The sequence below is a fragment of the Pseudorasbora parva genome, chromosome 4, assembly GCF_024679245.1.
Source record: "Pseudorasbora parva isolate DD20220531a chromosome 4, ASM2467924v1, whole genome shotgun sequence".
Classification (NCBI taxonomy): domain Eukaryota; kingdom Metazoa; phylum Chordata; class Actinopteri; order Cypriniformes; family Gobionidae; genus Pseudorasbora; species Pseudorasbora parva.
Window position 1 is genome coordinate 2,692,154 of NC_090175.1, and position 26,078 is coordinate 2,718,231.

Consider the following 26,078-nt stretch of genomic DNA (forward strand, 5'->3'; position numbering starts at 1 on the left):
ACTCACATTGTATTTTAGTGAATAGTTCGTTCCAGTCTGTGCTTTGCTGTAAAACACGAGCTGTGACGATATATGTCTGCGTTTTGTTTCTGAAGAGTGCATTTTTGGTGACGTACCAGAGTCGTACAGTAAGCGCATGAGTCTTGACCGTGTGTGTGTGTGTGTGTGTGTGTGTGCTCTCTATCACTGATCGCACGCTGCATTCATGTACACAGACACTACATTTGCTTTGTTTCCACACACACTCAGGAAGGAGAATGTTTGATTTGTCACGTGTTAATGCACTCAAAGCGAGGTTTTAGTTGTTTTGGCCTCTCCGTGTGGCCCTGTTCGGTATTGCAGCTTGACGTCTAAAATGAAAACTCTTGTTGTTGCTCTGTACACACATACTATACACTGGGAAGTCTGGGACATTTTTTATGTAATGTTTTTTTTTCAAGGGTGCTTTGGTGTATACATTATTAATAAAATATAAATATATACTTCTTATATTTAAATATTTGGTGTCATTTTAGAGTCTCCGATGATCCTTGAAGCTTGGAGAAAATACATTTTTGTCAGAGTATCTCCTCAATCTGATTGTTTACTTTGGATATAGCAAATTATTACAAAATGTAAGTGTTTAATGAGAAAAATGGCTAATGCTTAATTTCACAACAAGTGTGCGATTAACCTCGATTAATTGTACAACAAAGGTGTGATTAATTGTGATTTTAAAAAAAATCTACTGACAGCCGTAGTCGATTTACAACGTGATTTTTCAGTGTTGAGTATTGCAGCCAATCATAGGCATTTCTGTTGAAACCAATGACCAATCGGAGGTGTTTGAGGTAGTGACGATGAGTTTTTGTTTACAGCAAGTTTATAAAGTTCTAAACGTGCACAAATCCTCTCATTTTAACAAAGCGAGGACACAATGTAAAACCGATTCAAATGTGAGTTTTTGCACTCAGAGTTTGTGCTGAACTGCTCTACTCTGTGTAATTTAATTCACAATTTGAAAGGGTTTTGTTTTTTATGACACTGTGGAATTTCCTACAAAAAACAAGTGACAAAAAGTAAAAGTTTTTTTTGTATAATGACTAAAAATAAAAGCAAAACCTGTGAAAGGAATTTTATATATGGGCAATTCTTAGACTACGGGCACTTTCATGTTTGGGCTTCATGACAATAAATGTACTTAATCCACAAATCTATGGTAATTACAATATAGGTATAAATTGATAAAACTATCTGTGAAAGTGGTCTTACACTGTTAATAAATTATGTATATCATAATCATTTTAAATAATAATCAAATATTTGCATGTAATGGAAATTACATTTGTTCAGTGCGGATCGGAAAATATATCAAAAAACCCAGTTTGTCTCATAATGTAAGTGCATTCTCTTATGGATCATTAATCTAGAGTAGTTATATTTAACTGTTCGATTGGGACCATTTTGATTTGAACACTTTTTTTCACAAGGCCAAAAGGGCCTGTAGTTGAAGAACCACCCATATATTGGAGTGTAAATGGATATAAAGCCAATAAGTGCTCCTCTGCTGCCATCTACTGGTGTCTCCAGTCTTTTTTCATTTTAAAACAGGTGTGTTTAGTTAGAGGACACTCTTTGAAGGATTAACAAAGACTGCTTTTGGTCACCACATTAAAAATTACATTTAAATTGGATTCTAATCAGACTTTTGAGCTTCGAAAAGTTCTTCATTCTTATGAAATTGGTCTATAACTGTCTAATTTTTGACTGGATTATGCCATTAAATAAATGTAATATTTAGGATGTTCGCCCAACCATAAACATCTTCAGTGACAAACATTTTTTCTGATTTTTTAACAGTTCTGATTTTCAGTGCTTTATAATCTGATTTCTAGCCATTGTTTCTGACTGCATTACGCAGGGATTTGAAGACCAGCGGTTACCCTGAGTGGAAAGTGTTTGTATTGGAAAAGATTTAGATGCCGTGTAAAAATGACAACTTAACCAACTTAAGCGGTGTTATGTCTTCATGTTCCTGGGAGTATTGTAAAAAATCTGAACAGCTTCAGTGCACATCATAAGAAACGACCAGGCGTTAGTTACAACCAGTCCATTAACTGTCAGGTAAAGGTGTGTCTGTGCTTTAATATATGTGTGTTTTGACATTTACAACCACCTCCGCCAAGGGATCAGAGAACTCCACAGTAAAAGATGTAAATCTGTAAATCTTTTACATCAGGGGGAGCCCCTGCTCCTTTGAAAGTGAAAGTGAAAGTGTCCTTTTCCATCTCCATCTCTCCACAGTGCCCCCGCATCCTGCTTTGAGACCCCCCCCCCCCCCACCATCACCACCACCCACCCCCAACATTCATAAGTAACAGTCAGCAGGAGATTTTCTGTAGGAATTTCTCATATGAAAAGACTTAGAGCAGCTATTCTCTGTTTCCTAACATGGAGCTAAACTTGACACTACTTTTGGGTGAGTAGACTCTTTTATTCTGTTCACGTGTGTCGTGAATAGGCTTTTTGTGACACTCTTTAGTTGGATTATAGTCAGATAACTGCTGTGAATGTATGAGCCATGGAGCAGAACATAACGGTGTGTGTCTGTGTTAAACAAACATCCGCGATTCGCGCGCTGTTAGACATTTGAAACTAGGGAGACTTTGAGGATATTGTTCACTACTCGCAGTAGTTTTTTTTTTCTTACATCAACACGACAGAGGAAATATTGTGCAATAGCTGCACATTTTTTTTAATTACCATGAATACAATGGGCTCTCTATGGTCTGATTCTGTGAGTTGTTTTCAGACGTTTTTCTTCATGTCAGTCTATTCCTTTTCTGCCCACCTTCCTTTTCTTCCCTTCAACTAGACGAGCAAAATCCATCAAAATATATAACTTCTCATCAACAAATTAGTTATTAAAAAACGAATATGAATCACTGAGATGAACGTTAACTTTTAAATATGCCCTATCGAAAGAAAAATATATTGCAGTATAATGGAAAATATAATTTAATACATTAGGCAATATATTCACATATATGGGATTTAATATTTATATTCGCCAATATATTGCAATATATGAAAGCGGCAATCATTTGTAATATATTACAGGATATATATAATATATTGTATAATACCATCAATATATTATTCCATGTATTTACAATATATTATAATATATTTTGAAGTAATATATTGGTAAATATATTTTCCTTTCATAAGGGTGAGAACGCGCGAAAGTAATTGAGTAATTCAATCCACGCATTTTTGTATGTTTTTTCACAATATGCTTAGTCGGATTTATAAAGTTTTTCTGATCAAATGCGATATGTCTGCACATTGCACACACATTTCTTGATGTTAATAATAATAATAAAAACTACCACTAAGTTATGTTTTTACTAGCTGTATTCTTTTTTTCCCCAGCTCTCTTTCTGCAGTCGTGTAATGGATGTCTCAGTGGATTTAAACTCGTTCAAATGAAATGTGTTGGTAATTATGACCTCGTGGTTTGATTTAGATAAAATAAATCATCACTCAAAAAAGAGAATTTTATAACTTTAAGTTTCTCATTCCACTCATCTGTCTGTCTATATTTTACAGATGTGGATGAGTGTGGGATTTTTCCGAGTGTGTGTAGCGATCACGCCGAGTGTGTTAATACAGATGGAGGTTACCACTGCTCCTGTGATCAAGGGTTCAAAGAGAGCTTCCCAACAGGACCGCGTCAAGACGGTATTAGAGACGATTGAGTCCACCTTCTACATGTTTAATACTTAATACTAGGTTTTTGTAATAATATTTTTATTAAATTTTCTTGAACACAAAACAATGTACACCACATGTCTATAACAACACACACAATATGTCCACAAACAAAAACAAATTGCAAAAGTGCAATAGCACAAATCGACATTGGGTAATACAATATGTACTTTGGGAGCCAGGGGTGACAATGCATTACAGTAAATAATAGTTACCAATAAAGTATGGTTAGTAGCCTATGGTGCACAATAAAATAAATTATCATATGAATATAATACCTCATCAATTTTATTTCTCCTCTATAGGAATATAGGTTTCTTTTCTATAGCCCGCGAGGAGCTCCGGCGGGGCCGATCCAAGGACCTCACTAAACCACCCAATAGGTAGTAGCGACGGCCGGTGTGTACAAAGGGCAGGGACTTAATCAACGCGAGCTATAAACCGAGACCGCCCAGACGCACCCGGATGGGTTTTGGATCTGATAAATGCACGCGTCCCCGACCCCCGAGAGGGCCGGGTCTGCGCTTGTTTGCATTAGCTCTGTGAGGGAGGGGGGCGAGAAAGAGACGGGCCGGCCGCTTATAGGGCGCATGCTAAACCCCTCCTCTGGGGAGTGGGTTGGCCTCTGGATTGAGGCCGTAACCGGGAAAGGGTGCTTTCTTTGCGAGGGCGCGGGCCGGGTTCGGCTCTCGGGCCGGGGAGGGTGCGTTCAGCTTGGCGCGCACGCCGACGCAGCTCCGAACCTTCGTTTCTCTTAATTATCTCATTAACTTTAACACCGCTTCAGTGTTATTTTAACTCTCTGTGGAGTGGGACCAAATACACTCTGAGCAGTGTTGATTTAACACTGGGGACTTTGCTGTGTATGAGTTACAAAGTAATGGATTACAGTAACTTTTTATGTCCATCGGTGATTCTGCTTGTTAACAGCAGGTGTTCATAATTAATGTTAAATCATCACTTAATTAATCTCTTAATTACCTCATTAACTTTAACACTGATTCAGAGTTATTTTAACTCTATGTAGAGAGGGACCATATGTTCTCTGAGTAGAGTTAATTTAACCCTGGATATTTTGTTGTGTATGCTTTGGAATTTAAATAGCATAGAAAAATCTAGACGCACCCTAGCGGCAGCAAATTTAATCTGCCCGCGAGTGTCGTCTAGGAACTCTCAATACCCTTCTGAGCTGTATTCGCCTAACTCTTGCTGGACCTAGATTTAAACACTTAGCTAGATTTTAAACACTTAGCTTCATTATTTTCTAGCTCTGTCTATGCAATAAATGCACGTTCTTAAATGAGCCAGTTTTCAACTTTATCTGCAAGATTTGGCCTTGAATCACATTCATTCTCTCTCTCTTAAACATAAAATTGACCTTTACTTTTTTATTTTTCATTGACCACTTATTTTTGTGTGTGTGTCTGTCATGAATCTAATAAAAAGCTGGTTTTGTTCTCAGGAGAAGAGTTTTGTTCTCATGTTTCCCATCCTGTTTTTTTAAACTTGTGTGTAAACATTTTTAAATGTCATTATAGCCCATTATAGCCTCCTTTATCCTGTTGTTTGTGGATTTTACATGAGGCATATTTCTTTGTGCAGACAGGGATATTGTTCTTTCATATGGTTCATATCTTTTACATGCCATTTTGTAAACATTTATACAATAAATACTATGTTGACAGGCTAAGTGAGATAGGGCTATGATATTTGTCCAAGTATCTACACTCTAAATTAGGAAACGGGAAAGTAAAGTAATAAGTAGTGAAGTTACTTTTCAAATGCAGTAACTAGTAAAGTAATCTCATTATAATTTACAGAAGTAACTAATTACTTTTTTTGAGTAACTTTTTTGATCGTTTACAATTTTTACATCATAAACACCTAGGGAAATTAATTACAGATGTAATTACATGCAGGTATTTTTTTTTTACAATGTAGAATCATGTATGTACACAATAAGTGCATTGTATTAAATTATTAATTAAAATGTTAGTACATAGTAGTTAAGGCCTCCTAATATAAAGTGGGTCTGGAACTTTAATCCAAAATGACAAAACAAAACATTGTTAAAGCATTTGATTGTATTTTCAGTACACCATTTGGCTTTGTGTTTAATTTATAATTCTATAATTTGTTTTAAAACAGAAATTCATGCTAACTGCTCTTTTCCCTTATGTCAGATATGATCCAGTTTCCCAATGATACATTCTCTGGCTCTGGTGATCTGTCTGAGAGCTCGAGTGTCTCTGACATGGAATGTGAAGGTGCCTTTTATTTTTCTTGCCTATTAATTTGACATGTGTTAGACAAACGCTACCAGTTTGTACTGTATAATGGATATAAATAATATAATTAACTAATATAGAAAAGGGCAAGTGTCCTGCTACTGTTATAACAATGTCACTGTTCAATGTGTGTCTAATTATGTGCAGTTACATTACATTAACAGCAATGTTCTCTTACCCATCTTCTCTCTCTCTCTCTCTCTCTCTCTCTCTCTCTCTCTCTCTCTCTCTCTCTCTCTCTCTCTCTCTCTCTCTCTCTCTCTCTCTCTCTCTCTCTCAGACATCGATGAGTGTACAGATGCAGATGTTTGCGGCACAAACGCCGACTGCTCCAATCACCCAGGCAGCTACAGCTGTAAATGTCACCAGGGTTACAGCAACTATGGCAACAACCAGTCAAAATGCATCGGTGAGAGTTGCAAATCTGTTTTTTTAATGCAGTAGCTAATGAGAATCTGGTAGAAGCTAACCAGTGCACTATAGTCTGTCTGCTTCATTTGATCTTTCCTGTTGTTGTGCTCAGAAATGGACTGTGATCAGTTTAAACCTGAGGCTGATGCAGAACACACACCGGAGAAGGTAGAATACGAACTTCTGCTTATTATGATTATTATTATGATTTAAATGATTATTATTATTATATGCACAGATAACAGGGCACATTCCCACATTTTATAATGTTTTATAACACATATGTAAAGGCTAAGATAAAATGTTTTTCATATTGTTAATATTTGATATTCTCTTCTCATTGTAAAGAGAAAATGTTCTTAAAATTAGAGTTGTCATGAGACTTGAATTTCTAACTTCGACTCAATACCTTGAAAAATATTGATATTTGATACCATTTTCGATTCCACAGGGAAAACTGCCATATATATTTTTTGATAATTGATAATTTTTTGCAATAGCTTAATGACAGCCTATAAATTAAAGTATAAAATATAAAAATAAAGTAATCAAATGTAAAATAACACTAGATAGTCTTGAGTGTAAAAATGAAATGCAGATTAATCCTTACAGTTTAAAGTTATAAAAGTTATTCATGATTAACATGACAGGCAGTGGCAGGTTTATTAGGCTGCTGTCACTTTAAGAGCTTATGCACAGATCCAATATTCTGTTACACAACATGTGTTCCCTGTCAATACGGTCCACTCGCATTGCATCAGAGAATATTCCTGATGCTTATGGGGAAACTCGGTTTTCTCCAAAATAATAAATCAATGGCCCAGGCAATCGGGTGGTCCTCCAGCGCCAACTGTGGCTTAATTTGACTGAGATCACTAACAAGACAGCCCTCCTTGACTCCCCTGTCTCTCCCTTGGGCTCACAGTTAGAGGTTAGATCGGGTTCAAAAAATCAAGCCCGACCCTACCCGAGCCCGTGCGCATTCCGACACATTAACTTTAAAGGGGGGGTGAAACACTCAGTTTCAGTCAGTGTCATGTCAATCTTGAGTACCTATAGAGTAGCATTGCATCCTGCATATCTCCGAAAAGTCTTTATTTTTTTTATAATTATATAAGAAAGATGCGCTGTTCCGAGTCTTTCCGAAAAAAGCCGAGCGGGTGGGGGCGTGTCGTGTGAGCGGAGCTAAATAATGACGTGTGCTCGCCGCTGCTATTGTGTTGAGTCGAGTGCGTCGTAAAGCTGTGTCATCCCTAACAACGGGAAAAAACTTTATTCAAAATAAAAATATGGCTTTTAATCAGATACAGCCATACATCTATGATCCGGAATCAGACCCAGAGGCTGCAGTTGAACAGGAGCAGCAGCAAAAACGACTAGAGCAGGACGTCTCTATGTGCTACAAGTTATACACTAACTATATAATATGCTTAGCGGCTTGTGTTATTTACATATTTATACTTGAATTATATTGTCGTATTTTTGTCTTTGAAGGTGTACATGTGGGAAGTGCAGTTGTGCACGTGTGTGTGTGTGTTTACGCGTGGTTTGTGTAGACAGTAAGCGGACTGGTTTTGCACGGCAGGCTAAGTTAGTGTTTACATAGAAAGACACGGAATAGTAGCGCATTTGAATGAAGAAGCGTGCTTATTTAGTTCAACATATTTCCCCCCTCTTTGTGTATTGTTGTTTGGAGTGCTTTTACAATACACAAACATAAAGTTACACATATAGTGGCCAGCTAAACAAATGTACACGCACTACACATCGCATGCTCCATTGATCAATTAACTATACGTGATCATGTTTGGGCTACTTGATGGGCATCGGCAAAAACACAGACATTTGAAGCAGTCTTACTCACCGCCTGCGGTACTAACGTTGGGACCTTTATCGTTGGGACTGCTCCATCATTCAGCATTAGGCGATCGGAAAATCCGGCGTCGAGCTGGGCCTTGTTTATGAAACAGTCGGCACCGAAATGCAGCGAACAGATATAAACATTCGCGCAACTCAGTTGCTGATCCGGAAAAGCAAATTACATCCACTGTTGCCTTAACGCGGGGTTTTTGGGGAATCTGTGCAGGACTGTCTTGGTCTGGCAACCAAAAACGCACTTTTTTGGTGACATTGTTATGTGCACATCACCTGTGCAGCGCAGCCTACGAGCCAGCGCTTTGATGGGCATAGCCTGATGCTTTCGCTCTCTCCCTCTCTCTCTCTCCCTCTCTCTCTCTCTCTCTCTCTCTCTCTCTCTCTCTCTCTCTCTCTCTCTCTCTCTCTCTCACGCTCTTCCGGTAGAATTGTCCGTAAGGCCCATACAAGGAAATTCCGCCCCCATTAACGTCAAAGGGGACGCATGATCTCAAAAAACTTGCCGAAACTTATGACTAACCGGAAGTAGTAATTTTGACAAAGAAATACTCCCATCAAACGTCCACCTTAACTTTTGAAACTTTGTCTATGTTTAGTATGGGAATCCAAGTCTTTAACAGTGTAAAAAGATCAGTATGCATGAAACAGCATTTCACCCCCCCTTTAATTATGAGCCCGAGCCCGATTTAAACCCGACCATTGTTCAATACATGGGCGTTTTGAGAACGAGCCTGTAATGAGCAAAGCGCAGCGACGCGGACTGGTGAGGCTCATGATAAAACTACATTTAGTTTTCAGTTTTCTCCACAGTGACTGTACAGCCGAATAACATTTTGTTGCAATATTTTCATGTTTAACACTTTGAAGCTGCTTTGAAACAATCATCATTGTAAAAGCGCTATAGGCTATAAATAAAGCTGACTTGACTCCGCTCAATAATCTGCAGGCACGCGCTCATGATCGGCTCACCGGTAAACTGATGTTTGCTCAAATCCAGCTCAGACATTTATCTGTAGCTTACTTTGTTGTAGCCATTAAACAATGGGTTTTTTCCTTCATATTTATGTTTAAATATTATAATATTATTTTTACATTTCATCTGATTACGATGAGTGAAAAGATGTGAGTGGGTCAGAAATGATTTTGGTGGTTATATTTAGTTTAATATTAAGTTTTGTTTTGTAGAAAGCATTTATTTCGTTTTGTTTAAATTGTATCTTAATTTTAAAAAAGGTTTCTTGGGCCAATTGCCTGAATTTAATAAATAAAAAGCAAATAGCAGACTATAATCGTGAGGTGAAGTCGTGGGAGTGATTGCTTTCATTTCATCTCATGAAAGCACTTCCGTGAGCACTTAATCTTACATTAATAAAAAAAAAAAACTTTCCCCCTCTATTTCTCCTTTCTTCTTTCCTTTTCTGGTCTTTGCTACTCTGAGCAGTGTACAATTCTTGGTATTTAGGGCACTTTTTGTGTTTTGTTGCCTCTTCTTGACGGATCGCTTCCTGTTCTCCTGAGTTGTAAGTCGCTGTGGATAAAAGCGTCTGCTAAATGCGTAAATGTAAATGTCATGAACTGGAGCGCGCGTCTCATAAATAAACCGAAACTCAGCAGGCTATACTCGCCTCACAGACATGAGAAATATGCGTATAGAAAGCTTGAAATGTCCACTTTTAAATGAAACGATTCGAAGATATTTAATTAAGCAAAGGGCAGTGTTCACGCGAGCAGCTCTTGACACCGAGCGTTTCTGTTTATAATGCTGTGCTCCATCACTGCTCGAGCTGTGAGTTTAACACGCATTTTTACACTAATCCTGACTAGTGCAACTTTGTAGCCTACACATTTGTTTCTTAGTTGTTGTATTAGTTCTTACTTTGCTAAATATACATATAATTTCTGATTATAGCATAGCTTTCTGCCCACCCAATTAGACTAGTAAAGTAGGCTAATGATTAAAAAAAACAAACGCTTGATCACGGGCCCGGCCCTACCCGACCCGACGATAGTGCAGGGAAATCTCAGCCCGGCCCGACCCGGCCCGACCCGGCCCGACCCGGCCCGACCCGGCCCGACCCGGCCCGCGGTTCGGGTCAGGTTCGGGCTCGGGCTCGGGTAGAGAATCTAAACTCTACTCACAGTGGATTGCTTCGCTTTCCCAAACGGTACCCCACCATAAGCTACAGCTGACCATTGTGCCTGGGCAGAAGTAGGAGGAGGCTATGTCCTGCCATGGCCGGACCACCACCAAAATGATCATGTATTCATGGAGTCTCCACCCCCAGAGTATTATCCGCCAGATAGAAGTGGATCTCTTTGCATTCAAAGAGAACACCCACTGCCTGATATTCTTTTCAAAGGAACAGGACGCATTGGCCCACATATGGCTCTCTATGTGGCTTTATGCCTTCCCTCTGATATAGCACTGCTCCCTCAGGGCGGACTCAGGGAGAAGCTCTATTTGAGCCTTCAGCCTCTCTCGCTCTCTCGTCGTTCAAGTGAAATGGTGACCTTTCAGAGTTTGGGCCCAATGACAGCAAAGTTGTCCTTAAACCCAGACGAGGCTATGTGCCTAAGGTGGTTTACACACCTTTTAGGGATCAAGGGATTTTGCATACTGAACATACACTTACTTTGCCTGGTTCGGGCCCTTGAGCATTCATTGTACATTGAGCATTCTAGCAATTCGGTCAAACAGAGCAGATGTTTGTGCGCTTTGGAGGCCACTCTAAAGGGCTGTCAGTTACAAAGCAGACACTGTCCCACTGGATAGTGGATGCGATAGCGCTAGCTTACATGTCCTCAGACTTGGAGTGCCCTATATCAGTAAGAGCCCATTCCACCAGGGGAATGGCCTTCTCTTGGACTTCGCTGTCTACCATTGCCAAGTTTTATAACCGAGATGTCCCTGCCCTTCAGGCAAGGATCCTTTCTGCTTAGTTGGCCACCATCAAATGAAATAATTCCTGCAGGCTCTTGTCCTAAACCTGAGCTTGCCCCTTTTTGGACATACAAAGTCCCTGACTCTAGTTACCTGCCTGGAGCCTTTGTCATCAAGCGCCCCCAGACTACGGTTTCGCAGAAAGGCTACATTACGTTAATAACCTGTACTTTTCCTTTCTCACCGTCTTCCTCTCCCCGTCTCCATGTTCCACAACTGATATTTTTGACAAAGTTTTGTGTGTATTTGACTAGCAAGCTGGGCTTCATTTTGTGAACCACACTTATATAGATCAGTGATGCGTGCACTTTTAGTGTGAGTGCAAAAACTTTAGGAATAGGTAGAATTATGCACAATACATGCAACCATAAATGTAAAGGTGCATCATTACCATAATTACGGGATTTCAACTTGTAAAAAGCATTCACATCGTAATTACAGCTTGTAAGACGGGAATTTTGCTCCTACTTGTACCATGGGACCACTGCAGATTCATTGACGCCTTGATAGTTTTACAATAGAAACACATTATTCCCAGTCCAAGGACGTGCTTAAAATATAATGCCATGTGTTGTCAGTATTGACAGACTATGGTAATTACAACATGGCATGATCACAGTATGGATGTTTCAGTATCGATACGTGTAGAAATATCAATATGTTTGCGACGCTACTTAGAACAATGTTCTTGAAGTGTGTTAATGTTTTTACTTGATGAACATTCTTATGACATTGAGAGAAAACGTTCTGAGAACAAAACTCTGAATATCATGATGATGTTCTTTGTACCTTATTATACAAATAGTACCTTATGGTCTGATGTTGATCAGAGCAGGAATAATTTAGTCAAGTCAACCTTCATTTATATAGCACATTTAAAAACAACAAAGGTTGAGCCAAAGTGCTTTACAAATGAATAGAAATATTAAAAACAGTTAAAAAACCAACAACACATAATTCTATCAACATCAACACATAATTTATCATCTATTCAAAGGCTACAGAGAACAGATATGTCTTCAAGGATGACTTAAAAATGGCTAAAAGATGAAGATGACCTCACATAGAGAGGAAGACTATTCCACAATTTCAGACCCCTCACCGAAAAAGCGTGGTCACCCTTAGATTTATAGCGGCAGCGAGGAACCGTCAGTAACCGTTGGTCAGAGGACCGTAGCGCTCTAGTCGGAGAGTAAGGATGTATAAGATCACTGATGTATTTGGGAGCGAGGCCAGAGAATGCTTTGTAAACAAACATCAACATTTTGAAATCCACCCTAAATTGGACAGGGAGCCAGTGTAGGTTTCTCAGCGCTGGGGTAATGTGATCCCTTTTCCTTAATCCAAGTAACAGTCTGGCTGTAGCATTCTGAACAAGTTGTAAGCGAGATAATGCATTTTGGGGCAAGCCACTGTACAGTGAATTACAATAATCTAACCTAGATTTAATAAATGAATGGATTACAATTTCCAAGTTAGAAGGGGAAAGTAAAGATTTAATTTTGGCAATTTGTCTCAGTTGGTAAAAACTGCTTTTTACAACTGCACTAATCTGCTTGTTGAAAAGAAGGGAGGAGTCAAAAATTACTCCAAGGTTCCTCACAGGATCTTGTATGTTCGATGCTAACGGGCCTAGTTCGACGACTAGTCCCGGTTGACTGGACAAGGAGGATCCAAGAATCAGGACTTCCGTTTTGCTCTCATTTAACTGTAAAAAGTTATTTGCCAGCCACTGTTTTATATCTTTAAAACAATTTAATGCATTGTTAGATGCACAGTTCTTGTCTACTCTCACAGGAAAATTAAATTGGGAGTCGTCGGCATAGCAGTGATAGGATATACTATACTTCTGAAAGATGGAACTCGGGGGAAGCATGTACAATGAAAATAACAGGGTCCCAAAATTGACCCCTGAGGGACACCACATTTTAACTGAGACGAAGCAGAAGAGAAATTGGCCATGTTCACAGAGAAAGTCCTTTCTTTTAAATAGGAAGAAAACCACTGAAGGGTTGTCCCATGAATGCCCACTATGCATTCTACACGTTTCAGAAGAATATAGTGAGGCTTTTATGCTGCATTGTTGTCTGGCTATCATCAGACCAAGCTTAATCTTTTAACACTGCTCTGTATTTTCTACTGCACAAGAGGAAGTTCAAATGACTCTGTACGCAATTGGATAGCTTCAACCAACTAGACCAATCATCCATCGCATCTCTACCCGTTATTGTGTTAAACCCGCCAGTAGTGCGCCAGGTGGATAAGTCAGTTTGTGATTGGTCCCTGCAAAATTGTAACAGAAGCAGGATAGAAAAAATGTACAGGTTTCCAGCCTGAGCTGCTGGGCGAAATCAAATGAGGCTGGGTTCACCCAGTCTAGCTGCCTTGTGTCTTTCCACAGGTGTTTGAGCAGGCATAGATGAGCTGTGTACAGATGTCTATAGACTGTGATTTCTGTGTCTTCTTTCAGTTGAAGCATTTGATGTCTCTGTTGAAGAAGAGCTGTGAGTCTCTGAGTAATAATACACAGGGAGAACATTTCACTGGCGAGAAGTTACTGGAGGTCAAACACACACTGCATGATTTATTCTCATATGATTTATTATTTGTGTCCCTGTACTTGCACAGTGACTGAATTAATCATTTCACAGAACTTGTGTAATTCCACCAATGATCTGCTGTCGGATGGAAACGTTGCTGATGGCGAGATGTTGAGTCAGTTTCTGGACACGGTGGAGAAAGGCATGCGTCTGATTGGACCTCAGCTTAAAGAGCCCGTGTCCCGGAGGGAGACGCACAACACCTGTGAGACACAAATATCTATGCATGAAACATGCTGTGTGTTAAATTAATATTTAATTACCTTTAATTAAGATTATTAAGCTCATTAAGTATTTGTTCTGTATGATCATGTGAATCGCAGACGCTGAGGTTGCAGTCGCACGGAATCAGACTCCGCCCAGTGGGCGTGTCTTTCTGAGCACAGACTCCGCCTTCTTCAACACCAGCTGGGAAACAGTAGTAGGGAAATCATATTCAGGTACAAACACACACACACACACACATGCAAATATATGTACTGATGAAAGCATCAGCGCAGTCATGACCAGATGTGAGTGTCGTTGTCCTTTAGGTTTTGCGTTTGTGGCGCTGGTCAGTTATAAAGATCTGAACTCATCCAGCGATCAGTACCACATGATTATCAGAGAGAGATCAGATGATGGAGAGAGAAACAGCATTTATCAGCTCAAATCGAAGGTGGTGACGGTCGTCGTCAGTAATCCAGAAACCGATCAGCTGTCTGAGCCGGTGACGCTCATCTTTACACACGAGCAGGTGACGATGTTAAACTGTAATGAATAACAACATAAATGTGCATTCCCTGTTTGAAAATCCAGATAAGCCAGATTCTAGCTGATTTACCAGCAATTATGATACAAAAAAACAGCTTGACCACGTTAAGCTGGTATCACCAGCAAGTAGCTTGTTTGTTGATGGCCCAAGATGCTCTACCAGTCTTATTTTAGTATCAGTGACTACGTTTACATGTGTACCAATGCGGATATTTCTAATAATCTGAGTAAAGTCTTAATTGCAGTAAGATGTTTACATGACAAAAGCAGAACTCTTCACCCCAGTTTATAAGCAATTTTATTATTCTGACTACCGTATTGGCTTATAGTTATACTCAAATAGGCAATAGGCTGTTTTAATCTACTCGCATCAAATTCAAAATACATTTTTATGGACGTACAGGATATTAATCGGTTTTAACTAATCTAATGCTGTCACTAATGATTATTTTGGTAACCGAGTACTTGGTTGATTATTATGACGATTAATCGAGTAGTGTGGTATTTGTTTGGTAATAAAACTTTACCTAAGTGAACAATAGCTTTTAAAATGACTTAAGGTATAGCCTGACAAGCCAGACCCACATCAAGATGTTTGGTCTGGAAACTCACCATTGACGGCTCAATCTGAGGGGCGGATAAACGGCTGTCTGTCAAACTCCCTCTGCACGCGATAGGATAGCGCTACACCAACCAGAGCAACGGAGGTGAAGCGGAGCTGACAGATTAAACATTCGCCGTATCCGGTCGGCTAAACTCGAACACATCTTCCCTTTTTAAGAATGACTTCAGTGCCGTTCTTTGTTCTTTTCTCAGAGAAAAGCTTAACTCCAAGTCTTCCAGAGTCGCGGTCAAAGCTGATTCGAAAGACCGCCGTTCGCCAGTTTCTGTGTTTACTAGAAGCAGCAAACACAACTCGGCCGCCGTCATTATGGCCCCGCCCACCGACTCTATACACGATGTGATTGGCCCGGCAAGAGTTAGGGGATTACAGCTCAGAAGGGTATTGAGAGTTGCTAGACGACACTCGCGGGCAGATAAGATTTGCTGCCGCTAGGGTGCTTCTAGATTTCTAGGCTACTTAAGATACACACAATAAGACAATAATAATTGGTTCAAATAAAATATCAAAAGCAAGTAATCATTAGGGTTCAGTGAACAACACTGTTAAAATACATAATGTAATCATATTCAAAGAAAGCAAAGCGAAGTTTTAAACATTTATTTTTATTGTGATGAACAATTCCCATATTTAGAAACATTGATGTATTCTCCTGTGTTGTCATAGGTTTACTGACAACATTTGAAAGCTTTGAGACGTTGCTCCATGTCAAAAGTAACCTGCTCTGTCTTGTCTGTCGGCACTTTGTCTGTGTCCTCTTTGCTCTGTGATTGTTATTGTGGCGTGAGAGCGTGATAGAAGCACCAATTGCATGAATGTCCTGCTGAATGCTTGAGAGATGGCAGCCCTGCAGCCCCTGATTCCCTAAACTCTTCTTCTCACTTCTTCAGGAGAGGGCGGAGACTAAGGGTGTGGCTTACATCTGTGTGTTCTGGAATGAGACTGAGAGGGCGTGGTCTGGGCGTGGCTGTGAGAGGGCGTGGTCTAACAACACTCATACAATGTGCTCCTACTCTCACCTCAGTAGTTTTGCACTGCTTATGGCCCTCTATCCTGTCCAGGTACATAGGTGACCTGGTTCAGAGATTTCACATATTTAATTGAGATTTTAGATGAAATGATGATGACTTTTTCCTCTTCCTCTCCTCCAGAACTCGTTTGAGTTGGTGTTGATCACGCGTGTGGGTTTAGTTCTGTCTTTGGTCTGTTTATTCCTCTGTATCCTGACGTTTCGGTTCTGCCGCTCAATCCAAGGAACCCGAAACAGCATTCATCTTCATCTGAGCCTTTGCCTCTTCATCGCAGACCTCGTCTTCCTCTGCGGGATCTCCAGCACTCACGACAAGGTGTGTTTGAATGAGAAAACAGTGTTTAGACACTTAGACAGTCACACTCAAACATGCCTGAATGCCATTATATTGACAGAATATCAAAGCAGGTGTATTTTATTATCAAGAAAGATGCACTTTACACACAAAAAATGGTGATTTAAAAAAATGTCACTCAGAAGTTGCTAGTGAATTTCACAAATAATTACAAAGAAAGTTAGAAAAAAAAGTAACAGATTGATTTAAATGTGAAATTTTTAAACATCCTTCTCAGCCACTCCCTCTGTTCGCTTATTGGACCGGTTCAAATTTGACCGGAGAAAAACAGAAAATATACTGCAATCTGAAGGAATTCCTGAAGGAAAATGAAAATTGAGTGGAAGTACATAGGATGGCACAGCCAGGCTAGTTCTGCTCCCCCATGGACAAGACAATAGTGACACCAGCATAGAAGTTCCCATAATTCTGCTTTGCTGAAAATACAGACTTGCACACTGTCACTGAATCGGTATGTAATCAATGACACTGATATATACCATACACATCAAAGTCCTCAGGGTTAAATGAACTCTGCTCAGGGTACATAAGGAAACACTGATCACCATAATGATGAGCAAACATTTTCAATATAACATCAACATCTAAACCTAATTCAGGGATTCTGCTTGTTAACAGCAGGTGTTTGTCACTAATGCTCAATCGTCACTTAACTAATCACTGAATTATCTCATTAACTTAGTCAGAGTTACTTTAACACTCTGTAGAGTGGGAACATATACTCTGAGCAGAGTTCATTTTACTCTAGGGATTTTACTGTGTACATTTGAAATGTTATATACATTATATATACATTATTTTCAGTATTGTATATAGTAGTTTAACTGTATCATTAATCTCTAGAAGCTTTCATTTTGTCCTGCATGCTTAACACTGCTTAATAAGGTGTTGGATCACTTGCTCAACTGGGTCTCTCTCACATATTTGGAAGCCTCAGTTTGAAAAGATCATAGACAAATATATCAAATATAAATATTATCCTGCCCATTGCTCAAATGGGCCTCATGTCAGAACTTTTCTTTCCTTCTAAAATGCTTATAACCGGATGCTCCATATTCCATATTATTTCACTATGGAATTCACTGCAGTGTAATTTCAAGACACTTGGGAAATTAGTTTTGACTCATTTGTTTATATCTCACATACCTCGTGCATTCTTGCTGAGGTTATGGACACACCATGACATGGTATCCCAGGCTTTTCACGATACCCTTGAGGGTGCTGCTTCGCCACCATTGGTTGGCGGTCAACCCATCCTTGTTATCGGACAATCTCTTTCTAGATCTTGTTCAGTGGTTTCATGCCAGTTCTTTTTTAAGGGCCCCCAAAGACAGCTGTGATCTCATGGCAGCAGCAGCAACTAGTGTTATTCCATATTCCATGAGGAATATGAGGCCATTCCATTTCTAGCTTAAGGACAAGATTCATCTTCTGAACCATTCTTTTAGAGTAATAAGGGTTACACTCAGAAGACTTTGTACCCTTCAGCTTTGAAAGAGACATTTGTTTCTAAGCAGGGCCCAACCCATGGTGTGTTGTCGTCACAAAACTCTAACGACAGACACTTCCCTCATGGATTGGGGTGCGGTTCTTGATGGCCACTCAGCTCAGGTTTTTTTTTTTGAAGGGCCCTCATTTTTCATTGCACATAAATTGTCTCAGGATGAGGCCGGTATTTCTGGGATTTCTGGCATTTCCTGTTCAGTTGAGGGGCTATCATAAATCACCTGGGCAGGCTCTGTTCGTGTCCTGTTTTCAGACAGGCACAGCAGATCCGAGCAGTTTATTTTCTGGGAAACTGGGGGTTCATCCTGTTGAGTCAGGTACTGTGGCCAGAGGAGTGGCGATTCCATCGCCAAGTTGTTGATATGAGGGAAATACGGCAGAGTGGAAGTGAATCTGTTCGCATCCAAGGAGACAACCCACTGTCCTAGTTCCTTCTTGGGACCTATTTCTTGTCCTAGGGGCAATAACAGAAGCTCCTTTTGCTCCTGGAATGGTTAAGGTTATTCTGTACCCCAGGCTGGACTACATCTCTAAGGTGCCTTCTGCAAATGGTCAGCCTATTGTTTTGCTTGCTTTCTTTCCTCTGCCTCGTGAAACTTGGAAGCAAGAAAGTCTTCACCTGCTATGTCGAGTCCAAGCTTTGAGGATTTATGTCCACCGCTCAGGCCAGTGGTGTAATTCCTCTCAGCCCTTAGTTTATTTCTGTAGCAACAATAAGGGAATGTGGTCACTAAACAGTGTATTTCACATTGGATCACTGATGCTATAGCTCTCTCTTATGAGGCGTGCATTTTCATCTTTAGGGTTTAGGGTCAATGAGGAGAATGGCATCTTCTAAGGCTCTTGCCAAGGTTTATGATGCAGTAGAATGTTATAGCTTGGACACTGATTTAACTCCAGGTTGTTCTGCTCTCGACAGTTGCCTGATCCAGAGTTCACAGCCTTTTTGAACAAGAGCCCTCCCTAGTGTAGAGGCGTGGGTATTATCGTTCCCACAATATCGGCACCATGGCACATTGCCAGAGTTCCCATTTGAAAGGGAACATCTCAGGTTACGTATGTGACCTGGTTCCCTCAGATGGGAATGAGATGCTGGGTCATGTTGGCACGCCTCGGTCAGGCATGTGCACCTACAGACAATTAGAATCTGATGATGTGCATTTCTGGCATCTGTTTATGGATTCGGTGACGCACTGTCATGCCATCAATTTGGCTAATTGGATTTCCGTGTGTTTACACACGTTTCAGACACTGGTGTAAGTTAAGAGCTAATAACACTGACTTAAGTTCATTGTAAGCAAACAGGAGTTGATCTGGCATGTCTGTTCCTCTCTCAGGTAGCGTGTGGGATCGTGGCCGGGCTGCTTCACCTCTTCTTCTTGTCTGCGTTCTGCTGGATGTTGCTGGAGGGCGTTCAGCTCTACCGGATGGTGGTGCTGGTGTTTCACACCACATTAAAACATCTCTACATGTATGCGGTGGGATACGGAGTCCCTATCGTAATTGTCGCCATCTCTGCCACTGTCTTCCCAAAGGGATACGGTACCCAAAGACAGTGAGTTTCTGCATCCACTGGTGTTCAGCTGTAGAATTCTGTACATAATACATACATACATACATACATACATACATACATACATACATACATACATACATACATACATACATACATACATACATACATACATTTCAGCCCACTTTGTATTGATACAATGTTGGTAGAATATGTATTTTTGTATCCCCGCCCATTGGCTTTTGGATCGATTAGGGTTAATAAAATATATATAATATACTGTGTGTATACACTATACAATATAAAGACCAAATGAATCAAAATGTGAGCTTTGTGTATCAACTTTTAGATCTGTATGCTAGTGTACTGTTTAAATTGTTGAGTATTATTATCCTTTGGAAAATGGACCAAAAGTACTGGTTAATTATTTCATGTGCAAACAAATCATTGAAAATAATCAAAGACATTTGATATTTGAAATTGAACAAAGACATTTGTTTTACTGTTTTCCACCCCCTCTCTCTTATCAGTGGGGCCGTTTCGGATTCCTAAAGACAAAGAGATGTTGAGGGCCTGTAAGCCAAATGTGTGCCACACCTGTAGTACAGTGGGGGAAGTTTGCTCTGATTGGTTAGTTTGAGTGTCTCAGGGTTTCAGTCACATGGTCAAGGGATAGATTGCAAGATTCTTACTGTTGCTCTCTCTGATCTTGGGGGCCTTCTCTCTCTCTCTCTCTCTCTCTCTCTCTCTCTCTCTCTCTCTCTCTCAGGTAACATTCTATGCATGCTGGGTATGATTAATGGTACTAGTTTTTATCATCTCAGTCATCTATTTTGTAACTTTTTTAAGTGTAACCATAATCAGATTTTGTCATTAAATTCTTTCACTTATAAATGATTTGCTATCTAGTTTTGGTTTGGTATTGACTTTGAAGTGCTCCCTATTGCAATACAATATAGTCACATTAAAGCAACGCTCTCCCACATATTTTGCTATTGTAACTGCGCTTGCTGATCATTTTTCTTTAGTCCTTTGGCCACCCTGCAGGCAGAACCACCGTAGGCGATCCACCCTTAATAAATCAAAGTTGGCTCAAGTCATGGCTGTGATGGAAACTAAAGGCTGTTGAAAAATGCCCTTAACTTCCTGTATGAATACCTAATACATTGCCCATGAAGATAATCATTTGCTACGTTAAGTCGTGCTCCATATAAAGAGCTCATTCTGAACCAGATGAGCTCGAGTCAAAATGTAACAGATTAATATTTGATATCAACACAACCACCTGATCTCCAATAATTTGTTGTTAGGGATTATAAATGTACCTTCATGGTCAATCATCAACTCGTCAAATCATTTAGGTCTCTGATTAATTCTCAAAGGGAAGATGAAAGGGAAATATGAATGAATTAGTGTGTTTTTAACCATGTGACTGACTTATCATCCTTTCGTGTGTGTTTCAGCTGTTGGCTCTCTCTTGAGCGTTATTTTATCTTGAGTTTTTTCGCACCCGTCTGCATCATCGTCATCCTTAACAGTTTTGTCTTCATCATCACTGTGTGGAAACTGGCAACAAAGTTCTCCAGTCTCAATCCAGACCTCTCCAAACTCAAACAGATCCGGTGTGTGTCACAGTCATTCATATACCATTATAGAGTCATTCTGTAATTGTTTTCTATCAGTGTGTGTTTCTCTGTAGGAGTTTTATGGTGACCGCAGTGGCTCAGTTGTGTGTTCTCGGCGGGACGTGGGTCTTTGGCTTCTTCCTCTTCCAGGAGAACTGGACTAAAGTCATGTTGTATCTCTTCACCATCTTCAACAGCCTCCAGGGGGCGCTCATCTTCATCATGCACTGTCTGCTGTCCAAACCGGTACTTACACACATAGATATCCATAATAAAGGCTAGATGTCTCGTGCGCGCTGTTGGCCAATGGAGGTCGCCGTCCGCAACTGGCGGCCATCTTGTCACAGGCAGCTCGCTCAATCGTAACAGTGTGTTTTAATGGTGCATGTACTTTTAAATAGCCATAACTTGCTAAATTTTCAACCGATTTCCAAACTGTTTCGTTTGTTATAAACGTCAGAGATGTAGTTATGACACTACATACTTATGATTAATTATAACCATAGACTTCAATATGAAAGTAACATTGAACTGCAATTTCAACGTGTTAAAGCATCCAGATTTGTAGCCATGTTAATAACGTTTGTAAGAAACCAAACCATTTGTAAATCCGTCAAGATTTCAGCGAGATAAGAGTATTTATGTTCGTACAGATCACTCATCTTACATCAGGTCCCACAGCGCCCGACAGAAAGCTTGCCTGTGACAAGATGGCCGCCGGTGATGACGATGGTGACATCTAGCCCTTATTATGGATATCTATGCTTACACACACCATGAAAGCACAAAACATGAAATGAGTGTAAAGCGCTTTGGGTGTACAATAGTACATATGAAAGCGCTATATAAATGCCTCATTCATTCATTCAAAACACAATGAAGGTTTGGTAGAAGTGTTTTGTTTTAGACTTTCAGTCGCATCACATTATTTAAATCAGCATATTAATCTCATTAACAGGGACATGCTTCATGCCGCAATGCATTCTGGGTACATCATACTAAACAATTTTCTTTTAAAATCAAAATTTAATCGCAGCAGTTGTCCACAGCTTCTCTTTAATATATCGATATCAGAAAATCTATATCGGTCGACCACTATTTTAAATGCACATAATTGGGGTTGGCCAGAAGCTGTAATTTATCATTTAGTCAGATATCATGTCCTTCAGCTGTTATATCACCCCCTTCAGGTCAGGATGGAGTATTACAAATTCGTGCTGTGTCCATGTAAGAAGAAAGCATCATACAGAGTCAGCCGGTCCACCAGTAGTCAGGTACTAGTGAGTGTGTTTGAGTGTTTTAAAGCAGTGTCCGTGGCGTCACCCCATTGGCATGCATTATACGAGCAACAGTTGAGTTAAAAATCTTCATTCTTCCTTTGACTTTCACAGAAACCTCCGCAGAGCGACGACAGCAGAGCAGAGTCACAGATGTAAACTCCTGAACACAAGGCATTTGAACACTTTCTGTAACAGAAGAAGACTTTCACAAAGCTTTAAATCCACAGGACATGTTGTCAAAGGGTCGTTGTCATCCGATGAATATTGCAGATGTGGGTTCATCATGTGGCATACGCGCCAACGGAAATGTATCCAGAGCGACTGCAATTACTCTGTTATATTTATCTCATATTTCACTCTTAATCGTCTATTTACAAATGCATTTTATCTACCACCACATCCACGCATTATATCTATTGTATACGTTCTAATATCCAAAAGGCAGATCATTGTCTTAAAGGGATAGTTCACCCAAAAATGAGCCTGTGATGTTTATCTGCTGACCCCCAGGGCGTCTGAGATGTAGGTGTGTTTGTTTCTTCAGGAGAACACAAATGAAGATTTTTAACTCAACCGTTGCTCATATAATGCGTGTCAATGGGCTGTATTTCTATGAGAGTAAAAAACACACACACATACGAATCCATATTAAACACAGCGGCTCGGGGGGAAACATTGATGTCTTAAGACACGAAACGAATGCTTTCTGCCAGACACACAACAGTATTTATGGTATTTTTTTTACCTCTTAGCAGACGGATCTCATCTTGTATTCCTTACACCATTACTTCCGCCAGAGAAGGTCAAAATGATCGCACAATCATAGATATGTGTACATAGATGTCTCATGTGAACGATCCGCGCAGGCACTGATGATGTATAATTATGATTGCTCTGAGTTTTGGGTTAAGAAAGAAATCCATATTTAAAACTTTTTGAATGAAAGTTCCGGCCGATCGTCTTCTGTATTCAGTTAGTGGGAAAAGTGTTGAAAGTGCCTCTGTTACAAAGCCTCAGTTTAAAGGCTTAAAGTAGGCATCTTGAACCCCGAGAAGGTACTTTCAACAGAAGAACAATCCCAGCCATTATAACGCTTGGAAGAGCCAGGACTTTTTAAATATAACTCAACTTTTATTCCTCTGAAAGAAGAATGTTATATACATCTAGGATGATTTAAGGGTGAGCAAATCATGGGCTAATTTAAAGCTCCACTGTGTGATATTTTCCTCATCTAGCGGTGTAAAGGTTTATGACCATCCAGTGAATATTAGTTTCTGTTCCTCTCAATTCTGATTTCGTTTTAACTCCTACGGTGGCCGATTTAGTCCAAGATTAACATGGCAATCCCCCTCTTCACATTCGACACGGTGCCATCGAGTGTTAAAACGCGAAAGGCGAAGCTTGAATTTACGGGTATGTCCCTCTTTGGCTACTGTACTTTCAAGATGGAGGGGCAACATGGCGACCGGCATTCGAACCCCTCACCCGTATGTGTTTTCAACGGCATATTATAAACTTACGAGAATACTTTATTATTTGAAAGAAGTAAATATACATTAATGAGCACATATATTTTTGAAAGAACTAAGTGTTTTTAGCTAAGAATAAACTAAAAAAGTTATTGCCTTAAAAACATTTTGTGAACTATCCCTTAAAGTATTTTGTGTTTAGGTTCTACACTTTATTTATTTGTGTGTACAATTTAGATAATTAATCTCTAATTTTACATTGAAATATTTCGCATGTTAAAATTGTACTTTGGCTCTTTAGGAATTGCGACTGTAAGTCATGCGAAATAGTCACGGTTTACTTTACTGCATCCCTGACATTTAGGATTTAGGATAATATTTATTTATTTTATTGTATTTACTGGATTTGTTAACAAATCAAGATTAAAGGAAGATTTTTCATGAAGACGTATTATGTAGATTGTTTTTATTGGACACAGAGCGAGTTGACTGAAAACTTATGCGATGCGAACATACACTATGTGGCCATGGTCAAACCGATGGAAGACAGGGTCATCGGTTAGCCTGGTTAGATGTGCGGATGACAGTTCCAGATATAATCTCCAGTAAAGAATGCAGCCAGTGCTTAGAAGAAAGTTCACGAGGGGGTTTCCATCGCTGAACAATTAGTTTCTTTGCAGCTGTCAGGGCAGCTACCCAGAGTTTCTGTACCTTCTCATTTAAAGGAAGGTCAGAGTTGTCGTTCAACAATAGAATGACTGGATCTTTAGGAAAACAAATCTTTGACACCTTATACCAGGGGTTTTCAGAGCTCTCAAGTCTCACGCATTGGGCGTGAGACACACGCATTTCAACCCGTTCACACGCTCACACGCCACACCTTGTATTTCTCACGCAGAGAAATCGCCAGGGTAACACACACTGAGTTGCGCGCTATTAGAGGAATCAAGCGTTCCCCATAGAGTTCTGACGGCCCTGCCACGCACCAGTTAATCTAATAAAAAAATATAGAGAGACCGAACAGCCAATCATAAAATAGATTTGCTGTATCTGGGTAAGATATAGATATTCCCTCCACCCAAGAACGTTTACGTTCTGACTCCAACGTCACATTCTGTGATTCACGCCACGGACTCGCTCACTGAATCAAGTGCTCGCTCAAATGCTCTCTCTCTCTCTCTCTTTCTCTCTCTCTCTCTCTCTCTCTCTCTCTCTCTCTCTCTCTCTCTCTCTCTCTCTCTCTCTCTCTCTCTCTCTCTCTCTCTCTCTCACACACACACACACACACACACACACACACACACACACACATACACACACACACACACACTAATTAAATACATATTTATTTTATTTGTACGAGTTTGTCATTTTTCATATCAGACCCCCGTACCCAGCCAAACCCCGTTGCTGCCGCCACGGCCGAAATCTCACTCTGAACTCAGTTCAAAACTTGAGAGCCCTGCCGGCGGTTTTCAAACTGTCTTCTGTGTGTGGACCACTATTTGTAATCAAAAAATTGCGGACCACCTCATAACACATAATAAAATATGTCTACACACAGTCCTGCCTGAATTAATCCGCACCTCTAAATAGGCTTACTAGCACTAAATCAGTACAACAGGTTAAAGGAAAGTTTACTGCACACAACGGCTGCCACATATTTCATTTATTTATTTACTCAACGCCCTAATGCTAAATAGCTCTCGCAGTATTTTCTCTTCACCCTCCTTTTCTTTGTTTTTTTATGATGAATCTGGCTCATAGATGTATCCGACTCACTGTGTCTTCATTTTTTGTAACTTCTGCTCTTTTCTCTTCAGAGAACCATAGACAGTAAAAGAAATGGACAGAGCGATCCCATTGACGTCAACGGCGAAAAACTTCCTGATGGCTGAGCGAACTGTGCCGGCTCAGACTGAGCTTGAGGACGTAGATGTGACGTGAGCCTCCTGTCTGACAGCTGTAGGTCTTCTAGTAGATGTGGAAAGTGAAATCTGAATCACGTTGTTTAAATATTTTCTCCTGTTGCTTTTGGCTCACTATGGGCTTCTCCC

The 26,078-nt window shown here is 40.0% G+C and overlaps 2 protein-coding genes across 2 annotated transcripts in view; one reads left to right on the top strand and one right to left on the bottom strand.

The window, feature by feature from the left end:
• Position 1: 1 nt before the first annotated feature.
• On the top strand, positions 2 to 24,324 carry LOC137073703 (adhesion G protein-coupled receptor E5-like). The gene is made up of 18 exons (XM_067442406.1): positions 2 to 128; positions 2,284 to 2,458; positions 3,415 to 3,480; positions 3,592 to 3,723; positions 5,937 to 6,020; positions 6,322 to 6,450; positions 6,565 to 6,620; positions 13,739 to 13,831; positions 13,920 to 14,073; positions 14,192 to 14,308; positions 14,402 to 14,604; positions 16,134 to 16,304; positions 16,395 to 16,589; positions 19,472 to 19,689; positions 21,111 to 21,269; positions 21,347 to 21,518; positions 22,463 to 22,546; positions 22,664 to 24,324. Exons 2-18 carry the CDS (start codon positions 2,431 to 2,433, stop codon positions 22,706 to 22,708), a joined length of 2,106 nt encoding a protein of 701 aa, XP_067298507.1. The 5' UTR covers positions 2 to 128; positions 2,284 to 2,430; the 3' UTR covers positions 22,709 to 24,324.
• LOC137072669 (NACHT, LRR and PYD domains-containing protein 1 homolog) overlaps positions 19,668 to 26,078 on the bottom strand; it is a 65,453-nt gene continuing 59,042 nt past the window's right edge. Inside the window, exon 15 of the transcript XR_010904656.1 lies at positions 19,668 to 19,727. The gene's annotated coding sequence lies outside the window, so the exon portion shown is untranslated. The remainder of the gene's footprint in view (positions 19,728 to 26,078) is intronic.